The sequence below is a fragment of the Falco punctatus genome (genome assembly GCF_963210335.1).
Source record: "Falco punctatus genome assembly, chromosome: Z".
Lineage (NCBI taxonomy): Eukaryota > Metazoa > Chordata > Aves > Falconiformes > Falconidae > Falco > Falco punctatus.
This window is the reverse complement of record NC_137586.1, coordinates 34,682,566-34,706,324: the sequence shown is the minus strand read 5'-3', so window position 1 is coordinate 34,706,324 and position 23,759 is coordinate 34,682,566. Positions and strand designations below refer to the sequence as shown.

The 23,759-nt window shown below is 38.1% G+C and overlaps 1 protein-coding gene across 9 annotated transcripts in view; it reads left to right on the top strand.

Annotated features, from left to right (window-relative positions):
- Positions 1-23,759, top strand: part of NFIB (nuclear factor I B) — a 274,513-nt gene that overhangs the window by 207,867 nt on the left and 42,887 nt on the right. For all 9 annotated transcript variants that reach the window (XM_080371878.1, XM_080371876.1, XM_080371875.1 and 6 more), the window contains exons 4-7: positions 438-506; positions 2,610-2,730; positions 4,607-4,725; positions 21,837-21,968. In XM_080371878.1, coding sequence (XP_080228004.1) covers positions 438-506; positions 2,610-2,730; positions 4,607-4,725; positions 21,837-21,968 — 441 coding nt within the window. The remainder of the gene's footprint in view (positions 1-437; positions 507-2,609; positions 2,731-4,606; positions 4,726-21,836; positions 21,969-23,759) is intronic.

Below are 23,759 nucleotides of genomic sequence, written 5' to 3'. Positions count from 1 at the left end.
AGTCACTATCAGCAGAGTAAGAATTCAGTATAATTTTAGCAGAAATGTATCTGAGGTCAGGACTGCTCTATGGTGAAATTGCCTAGTCCAGTTGATACAGTTTTTAGTTAAACACTGATTTAAAAACTTAAAAAAGATACTGATAAAAGGATCTAGGTTTTAGATGTGTTCTGGATGGTTAGCTAGGAACTCAGTGTATTGCTTGTTAGTTTGTGTACACATATTAAAAAATTGTTTTCTCACAACTTCTCAAGATTTTTTGCACTTCCTGAATTTCAGTTCTTGTTAGATCCTGTGAACGGCTCTCAGTGTACTTTGGTCTGTGTATTATAGTTCTGGAACTCTGTTGATACTGTTGTTAACCAGTGTGTAAACTTATATATAGTTAATTATTAATCTTCCAATTATATTGATTATGGTATTGTGATGTTTTTCAGTGTACCTTGAAGACAGTTTTGTAAAATCTGGAGTGTTCAACGTGTCAGAACTTGTGAGGGTGTCCAGAAGTAAGTTATGATTTACATTTAATAATTTCCAAAGCCTGCTCTAATCAAGTGAAAGTTTTTTCCTGAAGTTTTTTTTCTCTCAAGGTGTAAGGTGCATAGAAAATGCCTATAACCATGAACAATTTTGATATGTTTGACCACAGTCTTACAGTTCATATTACACGTGTTTGTAATAGAACAAACACTGTCTCTCTGAAATTCAAAGATTGAATCAATTTGTCCCTCTGTACAGCTTAATAAATGGATATGTCAATAAAACCACTGTATGTAACAAAACCTTCTATTTGTTAGACTTGCAGCTTTTTTAAGGTTATCCTGCATATCCTTGTATTTTGTCAAACCATCTGATTACTCCTCTAGTTTGGTTTTGAATTTGTAGCTCTCAAAAAAAAAAAAACAATGCATGGATATTACATGCTTGTGTTTCTTCTACTCGTAGCACTGGCTGTAATTGAGTTTCTAATAAAATTGGCTTGTTTTGACATCAGAAATGTCATGGACACAAACATGCAACCCCCCCCCCCCCCCCCCCCCCCCCCAAGTATAAATGTAAAAGGACATGTGAAGCTTTTTTTGCAGAAAGAAAAAATGAATATAAGTAAGAAGATCTGTTTTGTTGACATCTAAGAATTTGCTATAATAGTATGGCATAAACTGTGCATATTTTCATTTGACATTGCTTTCTGAACACTTATTTTCTCCCTTTAGTATAAACATTATTAAAGTATTTCTCTTAAGACTTCATTAGGAAGTGAACAAAAATACTTGAAAGTTAAAGTTAGAAGTGTCCACAGCAATGACACCAACATTGTAACAGCTGAATGGTCCAGGAAAATCTCTTTTCTGATGAGGTGAGGGCAAAACCAGTGAGGCACAAGCTTCTAAAACTGTCTGTCCAAATTTTGCACAGAAGTTAATTCATGCCAGGTCAGAATGCTTGAGGAATTTAATTAACTCAAGTGAGGTTTAAGATGCATGTGTCATTTCATTTGCTGTGGTCAGAAATTAATATTCAACAATTAAAATTATGTTAAGCCCTTCAGCAAAGTACTGAGCATTGACATCATGCAGTGTTAGGACATACTCTTTCGTGCTTGCTGAAGATATGGTTTTGCTTTTAGGAGGCTGGGGATATGTGAAATACAGATTTATTTAGTTGTCATGTGATTAAATGCATTTCAAAGTAGCAGGCCGTTCAGATTAAAAAAAGATCAATATTGTAGTATGTTATGAAATTGTACCTTCTGCAGCTGTTAGACACGATATACTTCCAATAATAAGCTTTAAAGCATGTGGTTTCTGTGGGATTTCTTACCAAGCTTTTGTTTAACCTCAAGCCGCAACACAGTTGTACTTTAACTGTCAGGAAATACACAAACCTTCAGATACATTATACAACATGCAATTATTCTTTTAAGTGCCAAAGGTAGCTAAAATGCACAATGCACAGACAGTAAGCAAAGGTAAATATACCACAATATGTAACATGTAATTTATTCTTGAAATGCCAAGATGTACAGTATACAGACCCTGTAAGGAGGTGAAGATAACACTGAGTGTGTGTGTTTATGTGTAGGTGTACATACACAAGGAAGCACCTGTGGCACTGTGTGAAAGTAAAAGGAGGCAGCAAAACATAGTCAGCACAGAAAGCTATTATTAATACAAAAGAGTTAACATTAAAGGAAAAAAAGGGTTTTTGTGTCCCCAAGTTTATTCTTTCCAATTATTTCAGTTCTTCAATAAACAACGTTAGCTGTCCTTATAAACCCTGCCTCATGCATTACAGAAGTCCTTCTACAGAAGGCTTGACTTTGTGCTAAGGTTTGTATTACCTTTTCATATTGATGATTCTAGGTTATCTGTTACATAACAAACAGATTTTTGTCTGCATAACTGCTAAGGGAATTCTAGGGACTGGGGAAGATAATTCAATTTTTTAGATATATAAATATCAATAGAATCCATCTCTACTTGGTTTCTGCAAGAGGCAGAAAATGAGATGCATGTAGTAACACCTTGATGTTTTTCCCAGTGTTAATAACGAAAGGATGGCTAAAAAGTTAGATTATCCTTGACTTGTTATGATGATGTGTTTTTCAGCACCCATAACCCAAGGAACTGGAGTAAACTTCCCAATTGGAGAGCTTCCGAGCCAGCCATATTACCATGATATGAATTCGGGTGTAAATCTGCAGAGGTCCTTGTCCTCTCCACCAAGCAGGTAAAAGCTTGAAATAAGTTCTGATGTGAAACCAGGTTTAATAGTGTAGGACAGGCAATTCACAAATACTGTCAACACCAACTATTTTATGAATTTCCTCTGATTTTGTGAGATAGGCTACTTATGTACGTTACCGTAATGCATGTACAGATATATACATTAAAAATCTTGTTTGAAGTGGTGTCATTATTGTCTGTGGTTACTGTTGATATTGAAGATGATAATAACTTTTGTCATGGTTTGAAGTCCTCACTAAATCATCTGCGAAGAGAACAGAGGTGCATCCTGAAACCACTGCTGAGTTGCAGAGAGGTCTAGCAGCTAGGGACCTGCTGGCAGGGCTTGATGCTGCAGGGTGCTTGCAGGCACAGAGGCTGTCTTTGAGGCTTCCTTCCTGGACCTGTCTTGAAAGATATGTTGGGACAGATACTGTTTCCTATGGAAAAGGCATTAGGACAGGTGTATAAAGACAAAGAGACTTTATCCATAGTATCACCCCAGCTCATGAAAATATGTTTTCTGCCTCACCCTTACAAGGGACATTTCCCAGCACAGTGGGAACAATGAGGACCATGTGAGGTATTCACAGGCTTTCTAATTTTTCTCAAGGCTCTCCATATGCCTGCTACAAGTAGCGTGATCTGAGGGACCCACTTGTTCCTTTCTTCAACATGCTCCCTTCTGCCAGCTCTGAGAAAGACCCTGTTCTGTCCCTCAGGAGCAGCTAGTGGGCCCATAGAGGTGGAGAACCTGCTGTGCATTCCTTCTGACTCCCAGATAATGTACTGTCTTTCACACCCCTGGGGCCCCTTGGTTTTCTGAAAGTATCCAGTGTACCATGGAATCATAAGCACTATAGGACCTGTCATTGCCCTGTGTTTCTGCAGCCCAGTGAGTCAGGTAGTGTCTGCACAGAGGGACAGGGTGTAACAAGACTGTCACGGGGTTGGGGTGTTCTTCCACCAGCACCTGGTGCTTCTGAGCTACTTTGCTCATATTCCTCTATTTCATTTCATTGTATTTTCAACTTAGCTGTTCACCTAGAATATTTTAGAAATGGATAGATTAATTCTTACAGTGTTGTCTGAACAACAACTATAACAACAGTAATAATAATAGTAGCAATAATAGTAGTAGTAGTAGTAGTAATAGTAATAATAATAATAGTAACAACAACAACAACAACAACAATAATAATACTACCAATACTGCCACCACCACCAATTAAAACCTCCTTCCTGGTTTTCTTTGGCAGTCAACATAACAGCTTCAGTATATATTGTTACAAAGAAGATTGACTTTCCTCCACTGTATTGACGTGCTGCCTTGTTTTATAGTGTGACTTGAAATATGGGCCTTTTGTTGTTTTTAATTAAACTAGTCTAAAATGGAAAGTCTTTGTTTCAGGTTAGACGTCTTTGAAAAGCTTAGGATTTTGACCTGGTGAAATACAGTAAACTACATTTTTTCCTTATTAACACACTCAGAAAAGTTCCTGTTACCTTGACTTTATTAGCAGTATCTTTCCAGTGCTTTGTTTTGCTTTCATGGCTTATGCATAGCATTTTAACACTCTCATGACACAGCCTTTCTTTGATAGGTTATGGGAACTGGTTTCTTGCTTGTTCAGCCAAATGATGGTAGACTTCTATGTCACCATTCACAGCATCTTTGAAACACTCAATTGTGAAAAATGCAAGCACACACCTACATTACGTATTATTAAATAACATCATCTATGTAGACTTTAATACGCTCTTTTTTTGTGCTTTGTATACCTGAATAAGTTTCTACTGAAATATTTTTTGAAATCCAAACATTATATACTGCTGCTAGCCACTTATATTCACTGCCAAATCTCACATTACTTCAACAGCAAAAGACCCAAAACTATCTCCATAGATGAAAATATGGAGCCAAGCCCAACAGGAGACTTTTATCCTTCTCCAAATTCACCAGCTGCGGGGAGTCGGACATGGCATGAAAGAGATCAAGGTGAGTAACATGGGACCATTTTACCTCAAAGTATATTCAAATATATACCATATATATATACACAAGCATACACAATAAATCTGTGCATCTGCCTTTCCATTACTGCAATAAAATGATGGCTTTTTTTTAGAAGAATCATTATTTTTCTGTCTGGTATGTATGCTTGCTGGTTTTGTAAATGTAGTTAACACCAACCGTCAACAGGATATGGTATAAACAAACACATAATAATTTTTCCATCTGGTGACTGCCTTAGCTATTGTTGGTAAAGGTGTGTGACGGGTGAGGTACTTGATATTCTGTATGCTACAATCATCCCAGCAGGATTTTGAGTACAATGGTTTCAAGTGAAAAACAAAACATCTCCATACTGTGGTTGAGTCAACAGTAGTTTACTCAGTTTTCGTTTTACTATGACAGACTCCTGTATCTGTGTTTAGTCCATACTGTGTGACTCAGAATAGGTCCAACAGGCTCTTTTTTGAAGAGCCCACACTTAGCTTTGTGGCACTATATCCATATATTAATGGTTGTTGGTAAGTGTTGTGTTTTGGGTTATCAGAAGCAAGGAAAATAATTGTGTGCAGAAGAAAGTTATGACTGTCAAAACAGTAAAAGTAATTGTCCTAACTTTCCCTCATGTTATCTTTATGCTTTATGAACCTGGATGACAATGTAGTCTTTTCGCTCACCTTTGTGATTTGAAAATGTCTTTAAACTCACATGTAGTTGCACAGTGTTGGTTAATGGATCCTGTGGCTGAGGTGCTGCAGCTGTTTGGAGAGTCTATGAAATGTACAGCACAGTATGTAAAAGTGAAATGGAGAAAAAGACATCTTTGCTTCCTTTGCCAGTGTTGCCCTCCTTTTCCCCATCCATTGCTCATCATTGCTCTCAGTTCCTAATAACCAAATGACCCTTTGGACTTACCTCATTTTTATATTGTCTTAGGCTTCTTTTTTCCTTTCTTTCTGTGGTTTTTTTTTTCCATGCTAAGTTTTCTTTTTCATCTCTGTGTGCAAGGTGGCATGTGATTGTTGTTTAATTTAGCTGCCTTTTATTTTTAAGTTTTTGTTACAGTTGGTCTCCTTTTAATCTGCTTCTGCCTACCCTCTGATCTATGTTCTCATCATTAGGCTGTTCCTCTCACACAATGTATACTAGTCTTTCTTCATCATTTCTTTTGTACTTGTTTCTCATGGAGGTTCTGGTATTTTTTTATTTCTAGCTGTTTGCAGCATTTACTGTTAAAAAAAATATATATGTATATGTATATGTATATATGTATATGAAAAATTCTTTCCCATGTCTTTGCATAACCAAACTTAAGAACAGTTAAATAGCAGCTGTGCCAGCCTAGAATCTTCCTTGTGCAAAATATTTCCCTCTGTGACTGTTAACCTGCTCTGCTATGACACTTTATTACTATTTTTCATAAAGGACAGGATTGTCCCTCAACTAATTTTTGAGCTTTTTATATAAATTATTTTTGTGATCGTGGGGAGAACTGCCCATCATTCCTTTCTGAAGTGGTCTTCATGTATTCCCACTTGTGAAATGAAGTCTTTTTGTGCTGATGAGTGAACTGTAGGGGCTTCCAAGAAATGCAGTGCTGCATGAACAGCAAGAGCATTTCCCAGATGTTCTCTACAGTTCTTAACTACCTAAATTGTTTTGTAACTCTTGAATCATTCTGCTTGCAAAGATCTGTGCTCTGTGAATACTAGCTTTTTCAGTTTTACCAGCCTTTTATCATGTCACATTTATCAGTAGCGAACAATGTTATTGTTCAGATTGCTTGAGTAGATTTATAATGAACCTTTGCTTAATTTCTCTGCCATTGGGTAGCTAGAGTTCTGGACTGAAAGAGCCTTTAGCTTTCTCTATATGTTTCATAAAGCATAGAACTTCAAAAGATGAGCAAGAGGAAATAAAAGAGATAGACACAAATCAGTGTATTTTATTTTTGTTTCCTGGAGTTTACTTTCCTTCCTGAATAACCTGTTCTCCAGCACTGCTGGTCCTAGTGAATATTTTACCAGATCCCTGGCAAAAAGGTTGCCTTTGAGACACTTTGAGGGACTTTGTTTTTTCTGTCCTTAACATGTTTTTCCATTCCTGCAGAGGGACAGGTATATCACTGTCCAATCTGAAAACCATTATACTGGGAGAAGCATAAGCTTTTTGCCCCTAAACATTTATGATTGGCTCCAGTCACATTCTGAGGTTATCCTGCTGCTGTGGAAACACTGTAAGGTAGTGACTGTAGGGCTTGTCTTTAGTACCTGGTCTCACTGGGAAGGGGTATGTTGCAACTCTTGGCATATTTGTTCTGACGCTAGTTTGGTAGCGTTTGATATCATCTTCATACTAGCATGCAGCTGTGTGAAGCTCCATTTGGACATAGAGGTCTTATGAGGATATGGTATTTGTGAAAACCTATATTCTATTTCCTTATGCCTGCAAGCACAAACATAATAGAAAGAAAAGTTTGGAGGTGGTTTCTACACCAGGGATCTCACTGGGAAGGGATGTGTTGCAGCTCTTGGCATGTTTGCTCTGTTGCTAGTTTGTTAGGTGCTTGATATCATCTTCATACTAGCATGCATCTGTGTAAAGCTCCTTTTGGACACAGAGGTCTTACGAGGATATGTTATTTCTGGAAACTTATATTCTGTTTCCTTATGCCTGCAAGCACAAAGATAATAGAAAGAAAAGTTTGGAGGTGGTTTCTACATGAGCAATCTCACTGGTACTACTTCCATTTCTTTCATGGAGATCTGCATGTCATATGAGGTTAGGCATAAATTAAAAAAAGGAGAAGACATTTGGGATCAAAATCATGTTTATCCAGTGTCACCAGGGAATGTGCATGTAGTCCCAACAGGCACTGCTTTTTGAGGCAGTCTTGAAAGGTCATCAGCACCAGAAAGGTGAACAATTCCACAGTACCCACAAATAAGAATATGCAAAGGTACCATGTTTACAGGTAAGTTGCTTCTCTTTCACTCTGATGGAATTTTAACTTTTCTAAGAGAAACCAAATCAGAAATAGCATCGTTATTAAGATATAGCATTATTGATTTCAGTTTCATTGTCTCTGTTTTGAACCCAACAGAGAAGAGTCTCTTAACTTCTGACCCGAAATAGACCTACTTTCTTCATCTACATACCTAAGCATAATGTATTTTCATAGAAATAGAAATGGCATAGGTTTGAAAGATTCTTCTATCATGAAGACTTTGTGCATCTTTATTTAGCAGCATTTGTAAAGTAGCAGTAGTGAGATGACAGTGATAGTTTGGAATGGGAGATAGTCACAATAAAACGATAGCTGGAACAGGCTGGAATAAAGTAGTTGGGAGTTTTGTAGGTGTCTAACCATTTTGAGTGGGAGAGAGTGGGACAAAGATGAATCACTAATACAGAGATATACAGAGATTCAAAATATGACATGAAAATTTTCAGTGGAGTGGAAAGGTTAGATCAACCTTTTATTGCTGTGAAAAACTAGTATATAGTTTAGTAGGTCAGTAGACATCAGGAGAGGTGTGATTCTGTATGAGCGATTCTTCTGTAATATTCATAGTTTCTACAGCTTCTCTACTGTGCAAGCATGCATCATGAAGGGCAGGAACATGACTGTGGGAGTGTGTGGGTCTGGCTGAGCCCCACGGCAGCCCTCACAGCACCGTGCTTGTATTGGTAGCTGGAAAGGTGGTGGTAACACCCAGTGCTTTGGCTAGTGCTGAGCAGCGCTCACACAGCACCAAGGCTGCCTCTCCAACCTTCCCCCAACACACACCAGTGGGCTGGGGGTGGGCAAGGTCTTGGGAGGGGACATAGGCAGGACAGCTGAGCCCAAGTGGCCCGTGGGATATTCCATACCACATGCCGTCTGCTCAGGTATGAAAGCTAAGGGAAAGGAGGAGGAAGGGGGACATTCGTTATTTATGACATTTGTCTTCCGGAGCAACTGCTACGCCCGCTGAAGCCCCGCTTCCTGGGAAGTGGCTGAACATCACCTGCTGATGGGAATTAGACAGTAACATTGTCTGTTTTCCTTCTGCAGACACACCTTTTGCTATTGCTTCATTAAACTGCCTTTATCTTGACCCACAAGTGTTGGTTTGGTTTTTTTTTTTCTTTTTCCATCTTATTTTCTCTCTCCCTGTTCTGCTGAGGAGGGGAGTGATAGAGTGGCTTGGTGGGCACCTGGCATCTGGCCAAGGTCAACCCACCACAAGGAGTACTTGTTGTTTATCCAGGTTTTGGCATTTGTGAAACTAAGGAAAAGAAATCTAGCTCAGCTACAATAAAATCTTCCTTATACCACACTCTACTTTCAGTTATAAAACTCCAGACTTTTTCCTTTTGCTGTTATCTGTCTTCTTCCTGTTGTACTACTTCCAAAAATGTTTTGATAAGATTTCCAGATGTTGTATTTTATGGTCTTATTGTAAGATCTGTTTGCAGATGTAATTCTGGGCAGAAATAAGTAAGCCTATCTGGAAAATGTGAACTTTAGATGGCATAAGGTTGGTCAAAGCCAATCCGTGAAGGCTTATGAGCAGCAGCTTCATTATCCAATACTCTAGTATTGTTATGCATGTTATTGCTGTGATATAAAAATATATAAAAATTATAATGAACCAAAATTATTATTTTTTAAAAAAAATTGTTTGTGTTTATTGAGGTCAGATTATAAATCCTTATGGAAGAAAAGGAAAACTTGTGAAGCCATGATACTGTCTTGGAGTTTTACTTCATTGGCTTGCAAATGTTTGTGACTAGTTTAAAAATGTATGTAACCACAAGAGTATTTGTAACAGCTTCAAAATCAGATTTTAAAAAAATATTACTGTGGATTTACAATGTTGGTTTTGTGTTTACATACGTTCAGTCATTGTGGGAAGATTCTGTAGTTTGTGCCATTATTTTTGCTATGTTAAAATACTTAAAATATGACTCTATTTGCAGGATTTTTTGAAACAGGTGTGAAGTCTTCCTGCAGAGCAAATAGGCAGGTTTATAACTGCAAAGATTTTTCCTAAACCTTCTGTTTACCATTAGCTTTCCAAATAACTAACCACCTTCCAAAAAGTCCAGAGCCTAAGAAAGCGGAAAGCCATCTCTGAGAATGGTGCATTATTTAGAAACAGAGCCCTAACTTGACAATGAGGACTTTCTGTGTCCGCTGACAGATCTTGTGCAAGTTACTTGTTTTCTCTCATGCCTTGGTTTTCCCAGCTGAATGCCTTACTAACTTAAATAATGTCTGGATCATATCTTATATTTCTACCAGGTGGAAATACATCTAGATCTAAGAAGTAGTGTGCTGTAAATCTCTTGCAGTCTTCCTTTTTCTAGGTTGCTGTTACTGAATTCTTTACATGTTTCTGTATTAGACAAAATTTTGAGTTCCTGCATTAGTGTAGTAATACATTGTGAAATAGAGAGACACTTGCTGCATGAGTAAATTTGCTGAGTGTTTTAGAAATTCTGGGGAGGATAAAATCTTGTATGGTAAAAAAAAGTAAAAATCGTCCTCCCTATTTGGAAGAAGACGTTAGTAAAAATATAACAAAACTAGCAACTAGTGCAGTGAATAAAAATTACTTTACATCTAATAGGCTAAGAACTGATTTATTAACTGGTAAGTAAATCAGGTTGTATTTTTTTTTCTTTTAACTTATAAGGAAACAGGAATATCAGAAGAACAGAGCACCATGTGTGCATCTATGGCTTCTAAAAGCTATCTTGACGAAGTACATTGACATATGCAGACGATTTCAGTATTTATCCTTGAGATCTGTTTTACTGTTATAGTGTTACAACATTGTGTATGTTGTAAATAAATAAAATGGGTTATTACCAGTGCACACTAGTCATGATAAAAGTGGAGAGATTCATGTGGATTTCTGTAGTAGTCAGGTGTATGGAAATACTGAATGTCAATATACAATGAAGTAAATTTTAATTTTACAGTTTCTTCATCACGTTCACTCTCTTACACCACACCCACCTCTATCAACAGTCAAGAGCCAAGATGCCAGCATACCATTAAAACTGAAACAGCTGGACCGCCTTCACCCGTTGATTGGCCAGCAGCTGTTGGACCCTCCACTTCTCAGGTCCCAACCCCCTTTGTTGGATACCCCTCTTCTGGATACTTGTCCCCTTTTGCTTTCTCCCCACCCACCGGACACTCCTTTCCCATTGGGGTCCTTCCCGATGGCTCTTTCCTTCTTGGGCCTTCTTCTCATGGACTGTCAAAGATGGACGTTCTCATTTCTGAAGTGAGGGAACTAAAAAAGGAAGTAGTTAATGTGGTCCAGGAGTTGAGAACACTGACAGATCACCTTGGCTTTTTGGTGGCCTGTGTTGGACAGAGTTCAGGATTTTTTCCAGCTCCTGGAGCTCCTTCTGAAGGTTAATGCTTTAAAAACTCATAGTTTCCATCTAACAGATGAATTCATCTTGCAAAGTTTTACCTTGATGAATATCTGTTAAATGCATTTCTGTGTTTTTGATTCAGTCTGAGTTCTCAAAATCCTTGTATGTCAAAGCATGTTTTAAAGCATTTATGTCTTGCTAGTAACTTCTGTTACATCTGCCTTTGTATTTTTTAATATTTCAAAATACTCTTTAATCAATGTATACACACACATACACATACCTTTCATATATATATATACACACACAACCATGCACACCTTATGAATCTATGTGAATTTTCTGTGTTTTTAACTAGGATGATGTGTGCACAGTAGTCAAATGCTGCCATTTGGTAAGTTTTCATAACTTCACATTCATAGAGTGAGAGGTACTTTTCACCAAAAGTAACTTTTCAAAGTGTATTTCCAGAGAAAATTCTTAGCCATGGCTTCTCTTATCCTGTTGGCTGCTGTGGTGCTGAAAGTGGTAACAAACGATAGCATTAGCAAGGAAGGCTCGCCTGGGAGGAGGCCACCAATTGGGTTCTCTTTCTTTCTGGTTGCAGAACAAGACATTAGTAGTGATCAGTGAATGAGCATTATGTCTGCTAGTTAAAAATCAGTAGTTCTGCCATGATAGTTGAAACAAAATTAAAATTAATAGCAAATTGGTTTAGTTTTTGTTTCCATAGTGACAATTTTACCACAAAACCTGCTGGTACGTAAAATAAGTTAAATTTTACTCTCATAAAGATGAAAAGTGCTTTCTTATCCTTAGAGCTTGAAAGGCACTAGGTACAAAAAAATAGGTGAAGGAGCTTTCCAAGGTTTAATTAAAAAGGCAGAGAAAGAAAATAAAATCCATGAACAGGACAGCAAAAAAATTCTTTTAAAGTAAGTGAAGTTGCTTGTACATCAAGAAAATTTACATCCTCTAATGGGTAAGAATAATGTTAAGTTTATACTCTCTCAAAAAATAAAGCAACAGAGATTATATCTGTTTTTATGTGGTTAGAATAGCTTTATGCCAATTTACAACTTATTCATAAGTATCTTCAAATATTCAGAGTAGCAGATGAGGAAGTTTCAACTATGGGCAGAGCAGTGACCTGACTTTTCCTTCAGCCCATGTAAATTTCAGTTTCTGAATGAACGAAGAGTAATAAAATGTTTAGAAATACAGACAGAATGACAAATACAATGGGAGATATATTTGGAAGCATATGAAAAGGTTTGCTTTTTTGCGTTCTTGGAAATGGCTGTTATTTGCTCAATAAAGTCACTGTAAAAAATCTCATTGTAGGTTCTTTGTCTTTTATTTTGACTAGTACATTGTAGCAAGGCCTTTTACTTAGTGTTTTACATGTGTCATCAGTGAGTTGAATACATCAGGGCTAGCACGTGCATTTCACATATACATACGTGAAAGATGTAAGTGCCAAAGGGTATTTTTCTTGTGTGCATAGCACTTACTCTGTGACAAACTTTATACTATGGCAACATCCTGTTACAAGGAGCAGCTGATGGAACTGGGGTTTAATTTGGAGAAGAGGAAACTCAGGGGGGACCTTACTGCTCCCTACAACTACCTGACAGGAGGCTGTAGGCAGGTGGGGGTCAGTGTCTTCTCCCAGATAACAAGTGACAGGACAAGGAGAAATGGCCTCAGGTTGCACCAGGGGAGGTTTGGATTGGATATTAGAAAAAATTTCTTCAGTGAAAGAGTTGTCAAGCATTGGAACAGGCTGCACAGGGAGATGGTTGAGTCACCATCCATGGAGGTAGATGAGGCACTTAGGGACAATGTTTTGTGGTCAACTTGGCAGTCCTGGGTTAATGGTTGGACTTGACCTCAAAGGTCTTTACCAACCTGAATTATTCTATGATTCTGATTCTACCTTGACGTTCACTCTAGATGTCCTTTGATTGAAATTAGTGATAAAATGCATGTCTTACTGCAAGATATGGCCCAGGAGCTATTATGTGTAATTGTTCTGTTCCAATGTTACTGAATAAGAGATTTCATTAGTATTTTTGAAACCGATCAGCTCCTATTAGAAATTGTAGGTTAAGTATTATTCTGTATGATCTAACCTATGTGGTGTAGAATGTCTGCAGTTACCAAAAGAATGAACCTCATGAATCAGAGGCATGTTTTTCAGTAATGGTACATCCATGAGGTGAAAAAAATTAATTTAGCCCACATATTGTAACTTTTTCTAGTCACCTCTCTTTTTTGTCTTCATTGAGAGATTCTTTGTTTCTGTTCTGTATACACAGATACATTTGAAAAGGTTCTTAATTTCTCTTTTTTACTGCTTTCATGCAAACTGTATCAAACTTGATCAAAGCAGTGTATTTCTGTGTGAGTTAATGATTTTGTCTCCTTTCAAAACCATTCCCCAGATAGATCTACAATTAAATTAATGTACCACACCTATTAAACCATCCTAAATTGTTACCAGTATAGACTATAATAGTAATAAAAAGGAGATGCCATAACCTAAATGCTTCTAAATCAACAATTTCCCTTTCATTGTTTTATCTCAAATGCCTCTTTAATCTTATTGCATTAGAAATTGGGAATACTATTCTAACTTCTGTAGTTAAGTTTATGATATTGATTTCATTTTCTAGCCAAGGTCCTTGGATTCTCAGCATTAATGAGATGTTATAGCTGTGCATTTTTCCTTGAAGTTTGGATGACTTTCTTCAGGATAATTTAATAATGACTAAAATGTACTCCAAAGCCTTTATAATTTGTTTGGCTTTTAATTAGATTTCTCTCAGTCTCCCATAGTGCTCTTCTATCTACTGGAATCTCATCTCTTAACAATGATTCATAGATGATGAAATGGCCCAGTCTGTTTCTGAAGTGTAAAGTTAAACACAAAAGTACTCAAGGTACCTAAAGTACACAGTGACTGCTCAAGGATTATGTATGGCAGTGCAGAGTACTTGGAGCCTCATGTGCATTTGTTAATGACAGTATATATATTTGTTATAGTACATTCTTTATTATAGTGCATGGCAGCAACATTGTATTTTTGGTCTTATGCTTTTTATCTCTGTTTCCAAAGTCAGTCTAGTTACCTGCAGCACCTGCTCCACGTTTAACGGGTAGCCACCCCACTGAGCTCTGAGTTACTAAGTTCTTCCCACAGGGCACCTGGTGGGCTGTGCTGGCAGAGGCAGTTGGATAAACCGAGTCTGAAGTTGTGGGGAGAAGTGAGGCAGGAGAGGCTGCAGAGGTGTAGTCTGGCACTGTACCAACTCCTCCTTGGGTCACGGCAGAGCTGCGGGAGATTTTCGCTTCCCTCCAACAGCAGCACCCCACCTCCCCATGGTCTCCATGGCGACACCTGTGTCCTGGGGGTCTCGCAGCTGGACAATGCTTCCAGCATGGCGAGGAAGACTGGCCAGCTTTATGCCAGCAGATCAATGCATGGAAAAAAAATGGTATTTGTCTCCTCACAAGAAACAGCGCAGGCATGATAACATAGCCATGCTGATGATGCGGCTTTCCCAGGAGGTTTACTGTAACTTTCTGATGAGGAGTGGCAAGGTGGGTTTGAAGGGTGAGAATGAAGAATTGCTGCCTACTGTTCTTGCAGGATAGGGTGCCATAGTTTCAGCCTAATCTTAGTGGGATTAGATGTAAATTTAAATAGCATTAATCTCTTCAGTATGGCAGTTAATTACTTACATATCACATGACACTGTCAAACAACTGTTACAGGATTAGGTCTGTATATCCTATCCTACTGTTAAACACTTTTTCAAATTACTTTGGGATGCAGATGTTTCTGATGTGTACGTATTCAGTATTAATGCTCTAATCTTACCATCACATCTTTCTTCTTCTCCTGTTTTATAAGCTTCCTTTTGTTGAAACTGAAAAATTAAAGAAAAAACAAAAATCAGTTAATTTTAGAAATATGTATGCAGCCATCCCAATTACCTTAACTTAGATAACCATGCACTTGATTTATATCTTTCAAAAGTGAGCATATGCAATTTTAACAGGAGTTACTGTTTTGCGGTACTGAGTTGTTTTGCTTTCTGTACATAAAATGTAGGATAATCAGTAATGCAATGAAGAAATACGGCTGTCAAACTTTATGCAGTTAGTTGCACACACCAACAAAAAGCATCCTACAATTTGTCTGGACAGAGACTCATCTGGGTTTCCTCATGCCCCTCACCTCCCCCACCCCCAGTGTGCTGGAGGATGTGAGGGCAGGTAGATACAACGTTTCTATCTTCTGTCCAAACCACTTTCTGTTGAGGGGGGAAAAAAAGAATCTTGAAGGTTAACACATCCGACAGAATGTAACTGTTGGTAATGGAGTACAGTATTCTGCAAGTTTGCATGTAGATAAGGATGAGAAAAATGACATGTTTACTTCATCTAAAGGGCTTTTGACTGTCACGTTTCAGATGTCAGAAAGTTCTTGCATCACTTTCTTCTCTTACATGTTAATTAATTTGTTAATTAACGTGTAAATTAATACTTACTGAACAATGCAAAATAAAATAGTGTAATTTATAGAAAAGATTAATAGAGAATGAACAAGGAAGTAATTAAGTTGCTATTGTAAGAAATTTACTCTTGTTTTGCTGTAGCTTCTCTGAATTGCAATATTTTAGTACTTTTCTCACCAGCTTGCAGTACTGAAAAATGGCATTGGAAGAAATTCCAGTTAGTTCCTTTCCTCTTCATTGGTTTTTCACTAAAAATCACGGAAGAGAATACATTGATATGGTTCTCTGTTATGAAAAGGCAAAACAGCACAACAGAGTGTTTGTTTAGCCTCAGGCATGGTTCCTGATAGGAAAACCAGTGTCACAGTGTGGTAGACTGGACTGTACAATATTAGAGGTGTGCCTGTGAAAGTAATATTGGGGCTAAGTAGTCTGATTTGAAGATGGGAAGTTATAAAATCTTTGTACACTGAAATAACCTAGTATAAAATTTTCCTCTGTAAAATGCTTTTCCGCACTTGATGTAGAAGCAAAAATAAAAACGAGATCAGGATTTTAAACTTGAAGGGAGCTCTCTTTGAACCTTAACACTGGCTGCTTCTCAAGTTCAAACCACTCTCAACTCTTAAGCAACATGCATATATGTTTTCATGTAAAGACCTCACTGTTTCTTGCAAAAGCGAGGACAAAGGCCTTCACACTGAGAATTGATACACGTGTCTCAGAAAGTCATGGAACAAAACTGGTAATGACTTTTTTTGTTTGGTTTGTTTTGTTGATTTTCCACTCAAGAAAACATTGATTATCAGAACTAAATTTTTCAGGGAACTAAATAAATTTTTAGGAGGGCTTCTCTCTGGTCCAAGATACAGTGAGGGGGGATGAGACACCAACGAGCCAATGATTAGGGCATGGATTTGGATAGTGGGAGAGCTAGATGCAAAGCCTGATCTCTGCTTGATACTGAAGAGGAATCCCAGCAAGTCTGTCTCTGTTCTAGACATCGAGTATCTCAGACACCAAGCTGTTCAGGCACATCTGTCTTTCTCTGCTATTTATTCACAAAAATATGTCACCATTCCTTTTTTGTGAAGAAGGTAAATTAACTAAAATGTTTTTATTTTCAGTATTTTTGGTTTCTATCCAGTACCAGTTCCCAGTCTTTAGGGCAGATACAACAAAGCCTTTTTCTTATGAATGAGAGGTGGTTGTGCTTTGGAATCACTCAGCTGTCAGTGGTCAGTATTAGGTCCCTTGTTGAGACCTACAGCTGAGAATTAGAGAATGCTTATAGGGTTAAAGGAAATCAGAGTGAGCACATCTGAAAATTGGTGATGCTGGCTTTGCCTGTGCAGGGTGGCTCTGCTCATTCTGTACAAGCACAGGTGTAAAACAATACTGACCCTCCTGAAGCACAGTGGGATTTGTCATGATTTATCATCATCATCCAGCTGTCTGATGTGAATTTAAAATTGTACTTAAGTTTTCACATGTGCTTCACACGAGTGTACCTACCAGATGTGATGGAGGCAGTGGAGAGTGAGGCCCAGCTGTATGTAGTGCATTGTGCCACCAGAAATTATTCCAGGTACTGCCTCTGGGATAATAGTACCTCATTTAAAGCTGTAGTGTGAAAGGATGCCTCTTACAGCTTGCAAGTGGTGCTATGGACTCCATAGCTTTCCTGCTTTCACTGTGGTTATATATACAGTAAGATGAATGTTGTTTTGTTTTGTTTTCTCTGGAGGTGTTGCTATACTAATGAGTTGAAAATGAATCTTTACAGATTGTTGTCTGCAGGAGAGTACCTTGTAAAGAAAGTCTTGAGAAACTAAGCAGTAGAAAAAGTATTAATGAGAAGAGTTGAAGAATGAACTGAGCATGAAAGAGCAGCTGCCCTGTTGTGGTGGTGAGCAAGAAAGCAGATCGGGTGTTCAGAAACAGGCAGGTGGATGTTTGAACTTGCTCTGGATCACTGTTCAATTCCAGCCAAGTTCTCCTAACGGGTGGCTTGCCCAGTGGTGTGCTAAGGTGACATTAATCCAGAGAACTGCCTGGATGACAAGCTTCAGACTGAGGAAGAGGGTCTTTGCTTTGATGAGGAAACTGGCAAAACTCATGTCTCATTAGCGTTTCCTAAGGTTCTTTGGAAGTGAACAATAGTGTAATTAAAGGCTGATGTAAACACGTTTCTGCACTTTCCCCGCAGCATTTTATTACATTAGAATTGATCAGAATTGTTGCCTTGGGCTGTCTTGAACAGCTATACATCTGGAGCACCATTTGTGCAGGCTGATGATGAACAGGCAACATACACTATGCTTCACAGCAGCTCTTCTGCCTTCCTATGTGACAGATTTACCTTGTTGGCTGATGAGATGATCTAACTCTTTTTATTTGCATAAGCCCCTTTTTCTTTGATGAGATGCTTTAAAATGTATAACATGCCACCTGTTTGGGTGCATACATACTGTAACTCCACAGTAATATGAGAATACAGGCAAAAGTGATTTGGAATAGCACTGAGAATTAAAAAAAAAAGCCTGTTTTTCACATTTGAAGAAAATTCTCAGCAGGACAGGACATAGTGTCTGATTAATATAGACCTTTTGATAACTTTGACCAAGCGCTTTCGGCATCTTTCTGTTTTTCATCTGTACTTAGCATTTGTTCCAAAAGTCTAAAAATAAATCACAGTTGAAAACGTTTTATTTTAATTCTCAAAGTAATAAGGATTGGAATCTCATTCCTGAAACTTTGACACGGACATAATAGCAAGTAGCCTATTTTTGTGTTCTCTGTTTGTCATTCATTATGTACGTGTCAGTATATAACCAAGCTCTGTGTATCTATGAGACTATACCTCATGATGTGGAAAAAATAAGACCAGTTTTAAAATGAGAAAAATGTGTGTTTTCTATTATGTAGAACCCCCTAGTAAAATCATAGAAGTCTCAATGTCACTCCAGCTCATTCTGCTTTATTTAAAGGCACTGTTTCTTATGAACAAAATTAAAGACAGTGAAAAAGTGTTTTGCATTTTTAATTTTTTCCCCACTTTTTATTCTTGTAACTGGTAACTCTCCAGAGAAATGCAACTTGTATGTTTTCTTAATAAAGCTTTAAATCTCCTCTTTTGGTCAAGGAGGAGACGGCTGCAGCCTTTCTTCCTAACCTATACAAACAGTTATTGTTCTGTCTCCCCTGTGGGCTGCATCTGCTGTTCGGCAGTGGCAGGAGTGTGAATACTCTGTTATGATGGCCAGGCACACACGGGGAGAGCCACAGGGGCTTCGGGGGGGGGGGGGGGGGGGGGGCGGGAAGGGGCTATCTGGAATTACTTCTCAGTGCGAAGTGCATTGTTTTAACAAAGAAGCCGTTTCCTGCACTTCAGCTGTTACTACTTGCAGTTGCCTGTACTATATATAACAAGACTTCTGAAAATACTTCATGGTGGTGTGCTGTGCAGTGTATGTTGAAGTCACTGTTTTGGTGGGTAATGAGTATTTTTATGGCAGTGCTGAATTTTCTATTCCTGACTACCAGTCGTGTTCACCTTGGTGAGGAAACTGTCTCCTGTAGGAGAAGTTCATTGCATTTAACTTTGCAATTTCTGCCATCTGTTTTCTATATGCTAACTACAATTTTTACTTCTGTAAAGTAGAGGCAGGAATAAATTACACATTTTTAAAGCAAATGCGAGAGTTGTCATAGGCACCAATCTCCTTTTCAGTAGATTCTTTTCAAATTAGTGATGCCACTGGGGGGTTAATGGATAGTCTGATTACATTGCACTTCATATAGCATACGTCTTTAAAGCAACTGAAATATTTCAGTTTTGAAAAAACACAACAACTTCTGCTTGTTTAATGAAGTAACAGTCACTAACCAAATTAAATCTGGTGCATTCCAGAAAGCAGAGCAGCTGATGCATGCAGACCTTGAGGAGCTAGGCAGCTCTCTCTTTCATGGGTTCTTTTGTTGAGTATGAGCTTTACATACGGAAAAGATTTTCCCCTTCCAGCCCATGGTTTGGTTTTTCCCTTAGGGAGGCTTAAGTGCAGCACTTTTAATCTGAAATAAAATTAAACTGTTTGTACATTCTGTCTTTTGTGGTAGCCTGTATGTGGTACAGTCAACAAGATATTTGATCACTGATAAGTTAGTTCTGTGACAACTGCTGGTGACCACAGCCTTGTAGCGGGAAGCTGTGTCTACAAGCTGCTAGGCACAGTTACCTTTTTTCTTAGACTGTAACGTTGTATTATTTATGAAGAGACAGAGATTGTGCATGCACAGAACCACAGTACAAAGACAGTAGTTGGTTAATTTTGTCCCGGGCTTTTATAAAATCTTATATCTGCTGGGTTGGTGTGAGAATTTTCTTGTGTTTACAGAACTAGGGCCTTATGTGAAGAAGCTGGGGTTGTCATCTCAGCAGAAAATAACATATAATAAAATATTTTGAAATCATTCCAGAATTAATGTGCCTTCGTATCATGGTTTGCCTATGCAAAACTCAATTAAATTGTTTTTTTGCAATTTTACTTATTAATTTTCTTAGCTTAGCAGAATGTGTTTAACAAAACTGCAACTATTTGGTGACTTTGCTACCTGGCAATGGATTCAAAGAAACAAAATATTTCTCTGTTTTCTTCCTCAATGAAAATTTATTTACTGAGTTTTTATAAGGCAGCTAGAGACACCTCTGTCAGCACTCAGTGTTTTTGATAACAACATAAAATTGTAACAGGTCATTACAATAAAAAGCATACAGTAACCTTTGTCATATCTGCTAAACCTGAATGAGTGCTAAATTGTTCTGTTGTAAAGCAGTTCCTCACACTAGCTGAATGTTTTGCTGAATCAAATCCTTTCTCAGCAGCCTTCTTGAAGAGGTGAACTTTGCAGGGTACCTGGGAAATCACCAGACTTAGTAGTCAGGAGCAGAGTGGAGCAGGGGAGTCACCAGGAGGGTGATGGACGGGCACTGGTGGAGTCTGCTCTGGGTCTGGTGCCAAAGCCTAGGCAGGGCTTAACAGTGGGATGGGGCAGAGTGGACAAGGGGTCTCTCAGTTTGATGGGTTCTGCTTTAAGTACAGCTTTTGGAGTGAAAACTCACCCATAAAATCCAGCCAGCTCAAAAAGCACTGGTCCAGTTTGGTGTCAGTAAGGCGCTCACATTTTGCAGGCCTGTCTGTGACTCCAGGATGATTGTATATCCCCCAGAATAGCACAATACAGTGTGCCAATATTAAAAGTGCCAAAATCACTTTAAGGGCTAATGTGGACCGTGTAGGAAAGTCAGCTGCAACATGGCCCTGGTCCAGTACTTAAGAAATGACCTTTGCTTTAAACATGAGTTAGTCCCATTGATTTGAAATGGAACCCATTTATGACATTGATGTATGTCCTACAAAAATATTATAATTAACTTTGACATAATTTGCTGCAGAGCCCAGCAAATGTTGTTTAATTAATTTAACCTTTCAGAAAGGATGTAGTGTTTTTGCTTTATGCAGTATCAGTAATGCTGCATGGTAGAAATCATATGTTTGCCCCTACTAGGGTGTTACCTTCACACAGTGAGTTTTAAAGAGATGTTTTTGTTGATAGAGAAGCTCGAAGGAAGAGGTGGGAAGGCCCTACTTGAGACATGGAAAATATGAGATAGAGAAGTTAAAGTATCCTTTATTCTTAGGGAGGTTACATTGTTTCACTATGGTTTTGGGAAGGGTAAGGGATGGGTTTTGAAATAACAAAATAATAAATACCATAAACCAACATGTGTATGACAGTTACCCTACACACCTGAGTGTAGGTGTTCCATTAAAAAATGCAATAAAGGTTATGTGGCTGTTGAAGGAGAAGATGATTTGATGATGTTCTGGGGAGCTGAGAAGTGTCTAGGGAGGTTCTGAAGGCATGCATTTCTTCCCTGTTTGGCTTGTCTGGTACGAAAGGAATGCAGTTTGTGTTTTGCAGGACAAAGACCAGTTAGGGAATTATTATTCATTCTCAAGTTTTAAAGCAATAGTTTAAAATTAGTTTATTGGTCATGGGGGATTTGGGTCACCAAACAATATTTATTCAAGAACAGTAAAAATAAATATCTTCAGTCTACAAAATTATGTGTCCTGAGACAGGCTTCTGAGCTAATGTCACTGTTCCATTGTTTTTCTATTGCAGATATGTCTTCTCCTACTATGAAGAAACCCGAAAAACCTTTGTTTAGTCCTACTTCTCCCCAGGATTCGTCACCAAGACTGAGCACTTTTCCCCAGCATCACCACCCAGGAATCCCAGGAGTTGCACACAGTGGTGAGGGTTATGGAGGAGGAAGAAATACCTCCCCGTTCATTTAGTCTGTTCTCCTTTCCTACAACCAGATTGTGATGCATTTTTGCAGACTTTCTTAGAGACTTAATCCCATTTATAATATTGATGAGAGTAGAAATGGACGAGGTTGGGGTATCCCTACAGAAATGCTCATTAAACTCAGTTCAGGTAGTCTGACTGCTTCAAGACACTGGAAAGGATTTATGATTAACCAGTGAATAAAATAAGCTGTAAACTGCATGAAGAAAATTACTTGAGGAAAAATCCTCACTGTCTTTCCTCCTCCCACCTACATCCTTTTTTAATATTGTTGCTATGACGATATTGTATTTAAATACCAGAATAGGTAGGATTTAATATGCAAGAGAAGTCACAACCATGTTCACTATGTGACACAGTGAAATAAACACCAGTGGTTCATTTGAACGCTCTGTCTGAAGAGGTAAGAGTCCTGATAAATATTTTTTAACATCTGTTTTCTGAAATTCATAGTAAATCCATGTAAAACTTCACTTAAAGTGTGAAGGAAACACTGGAAATGTGACAGATTGCATGTTATCTTGAGGGTTTATCAGGAATGATAGGGAGATTCCAGCATCATAGTTTGTTAATTTTAGAGGTGAAAGTGATCCTAATTCTTCAGATGAGAACATGGTCCTCAGAAATCTCCCTTCAGCAGCTCAGCATGTCTCCCTATGAACTGCATATAAAGGGATTAATTTCTTGAGCAGAGCTAGGTGACTAGAGGAGTAAAACAGATTTGAGGATTCTTTCTTCTTTTCTTAAACATTCAGTTCTGCTTTGAGATTTTGTTTTGTGATTTCTCCATGATTTCAATTTTCCCTCTTCCAGTTTCACATGTAAGGACTATTTTCCCCTTAAAGTCCACTTGTTTTGTATTGTGAAAGTGAGCCTGGACTTATTCTGGACTCTGTAAGGTTTCCACCATCAGCAAATACTCTAGCATATCGGAGATGATGGGTGAAGTGGAAGGGCTAGATTTCTGCTCACTTGTGTTTGTTTTGCACAGCTCCCACATGTCAGAGCAATAACAAATGTTTTGTGATTAAACTGAACTGGTGGAGCTGTGATTTAAATGAGCCTGTCACAAAAGAAGCTTCCATAATTATTTTTGGCCCTATACTTAGGTGTAGATCTTTTTATTTGCTTTAGTGTATAATTTTTAGATATAATTTGTAGGTGAGCCATTTACTTGCTAAGAAACCTGATTTCTACCTGTGTAGCCTGTTCTGTTATGTCAGTGGTATTGAGTTTTGAGATTTGCAAGGTTTTGATTACCAAGTACAGCAATTTTGGAACGTTCCTAGTGCTGTTTTTTCTTGAGCAAACTATGATTTCATCCTAGCTCAAAAATAGCAAGTAATTTAAAAATTAAGCTGAAGAAAGGATATGAGAGGTGATCCAGAAAAGCAGTATTTGTGTGCTTGTGCTCATACAGTCTAGAACCATGAACAGTTTATAAAATACCTTGCTTACACAAACCTGATTTTGTACCCTCCCACTAATGAAAATGAAGACAGTGTTGTCTTTTCTTCATTTCCATTGAACTCTGTACCTCCTTTTAAAAACGTTGCCAAGGAGGTGCCCTCTAGATGTGTAGTAGGGGTGGAAGAAGGGTTATTGTGCAGTGTGATAGAAAAACACTCTCAACTTCCAGCTGGACGACTGGGCAGCAGCAGGACATGCTGTACATTCCTTTCGCTGTAAAAACATTGTTTGTTATTTAGACATTACATACAGTCTATGTATTAG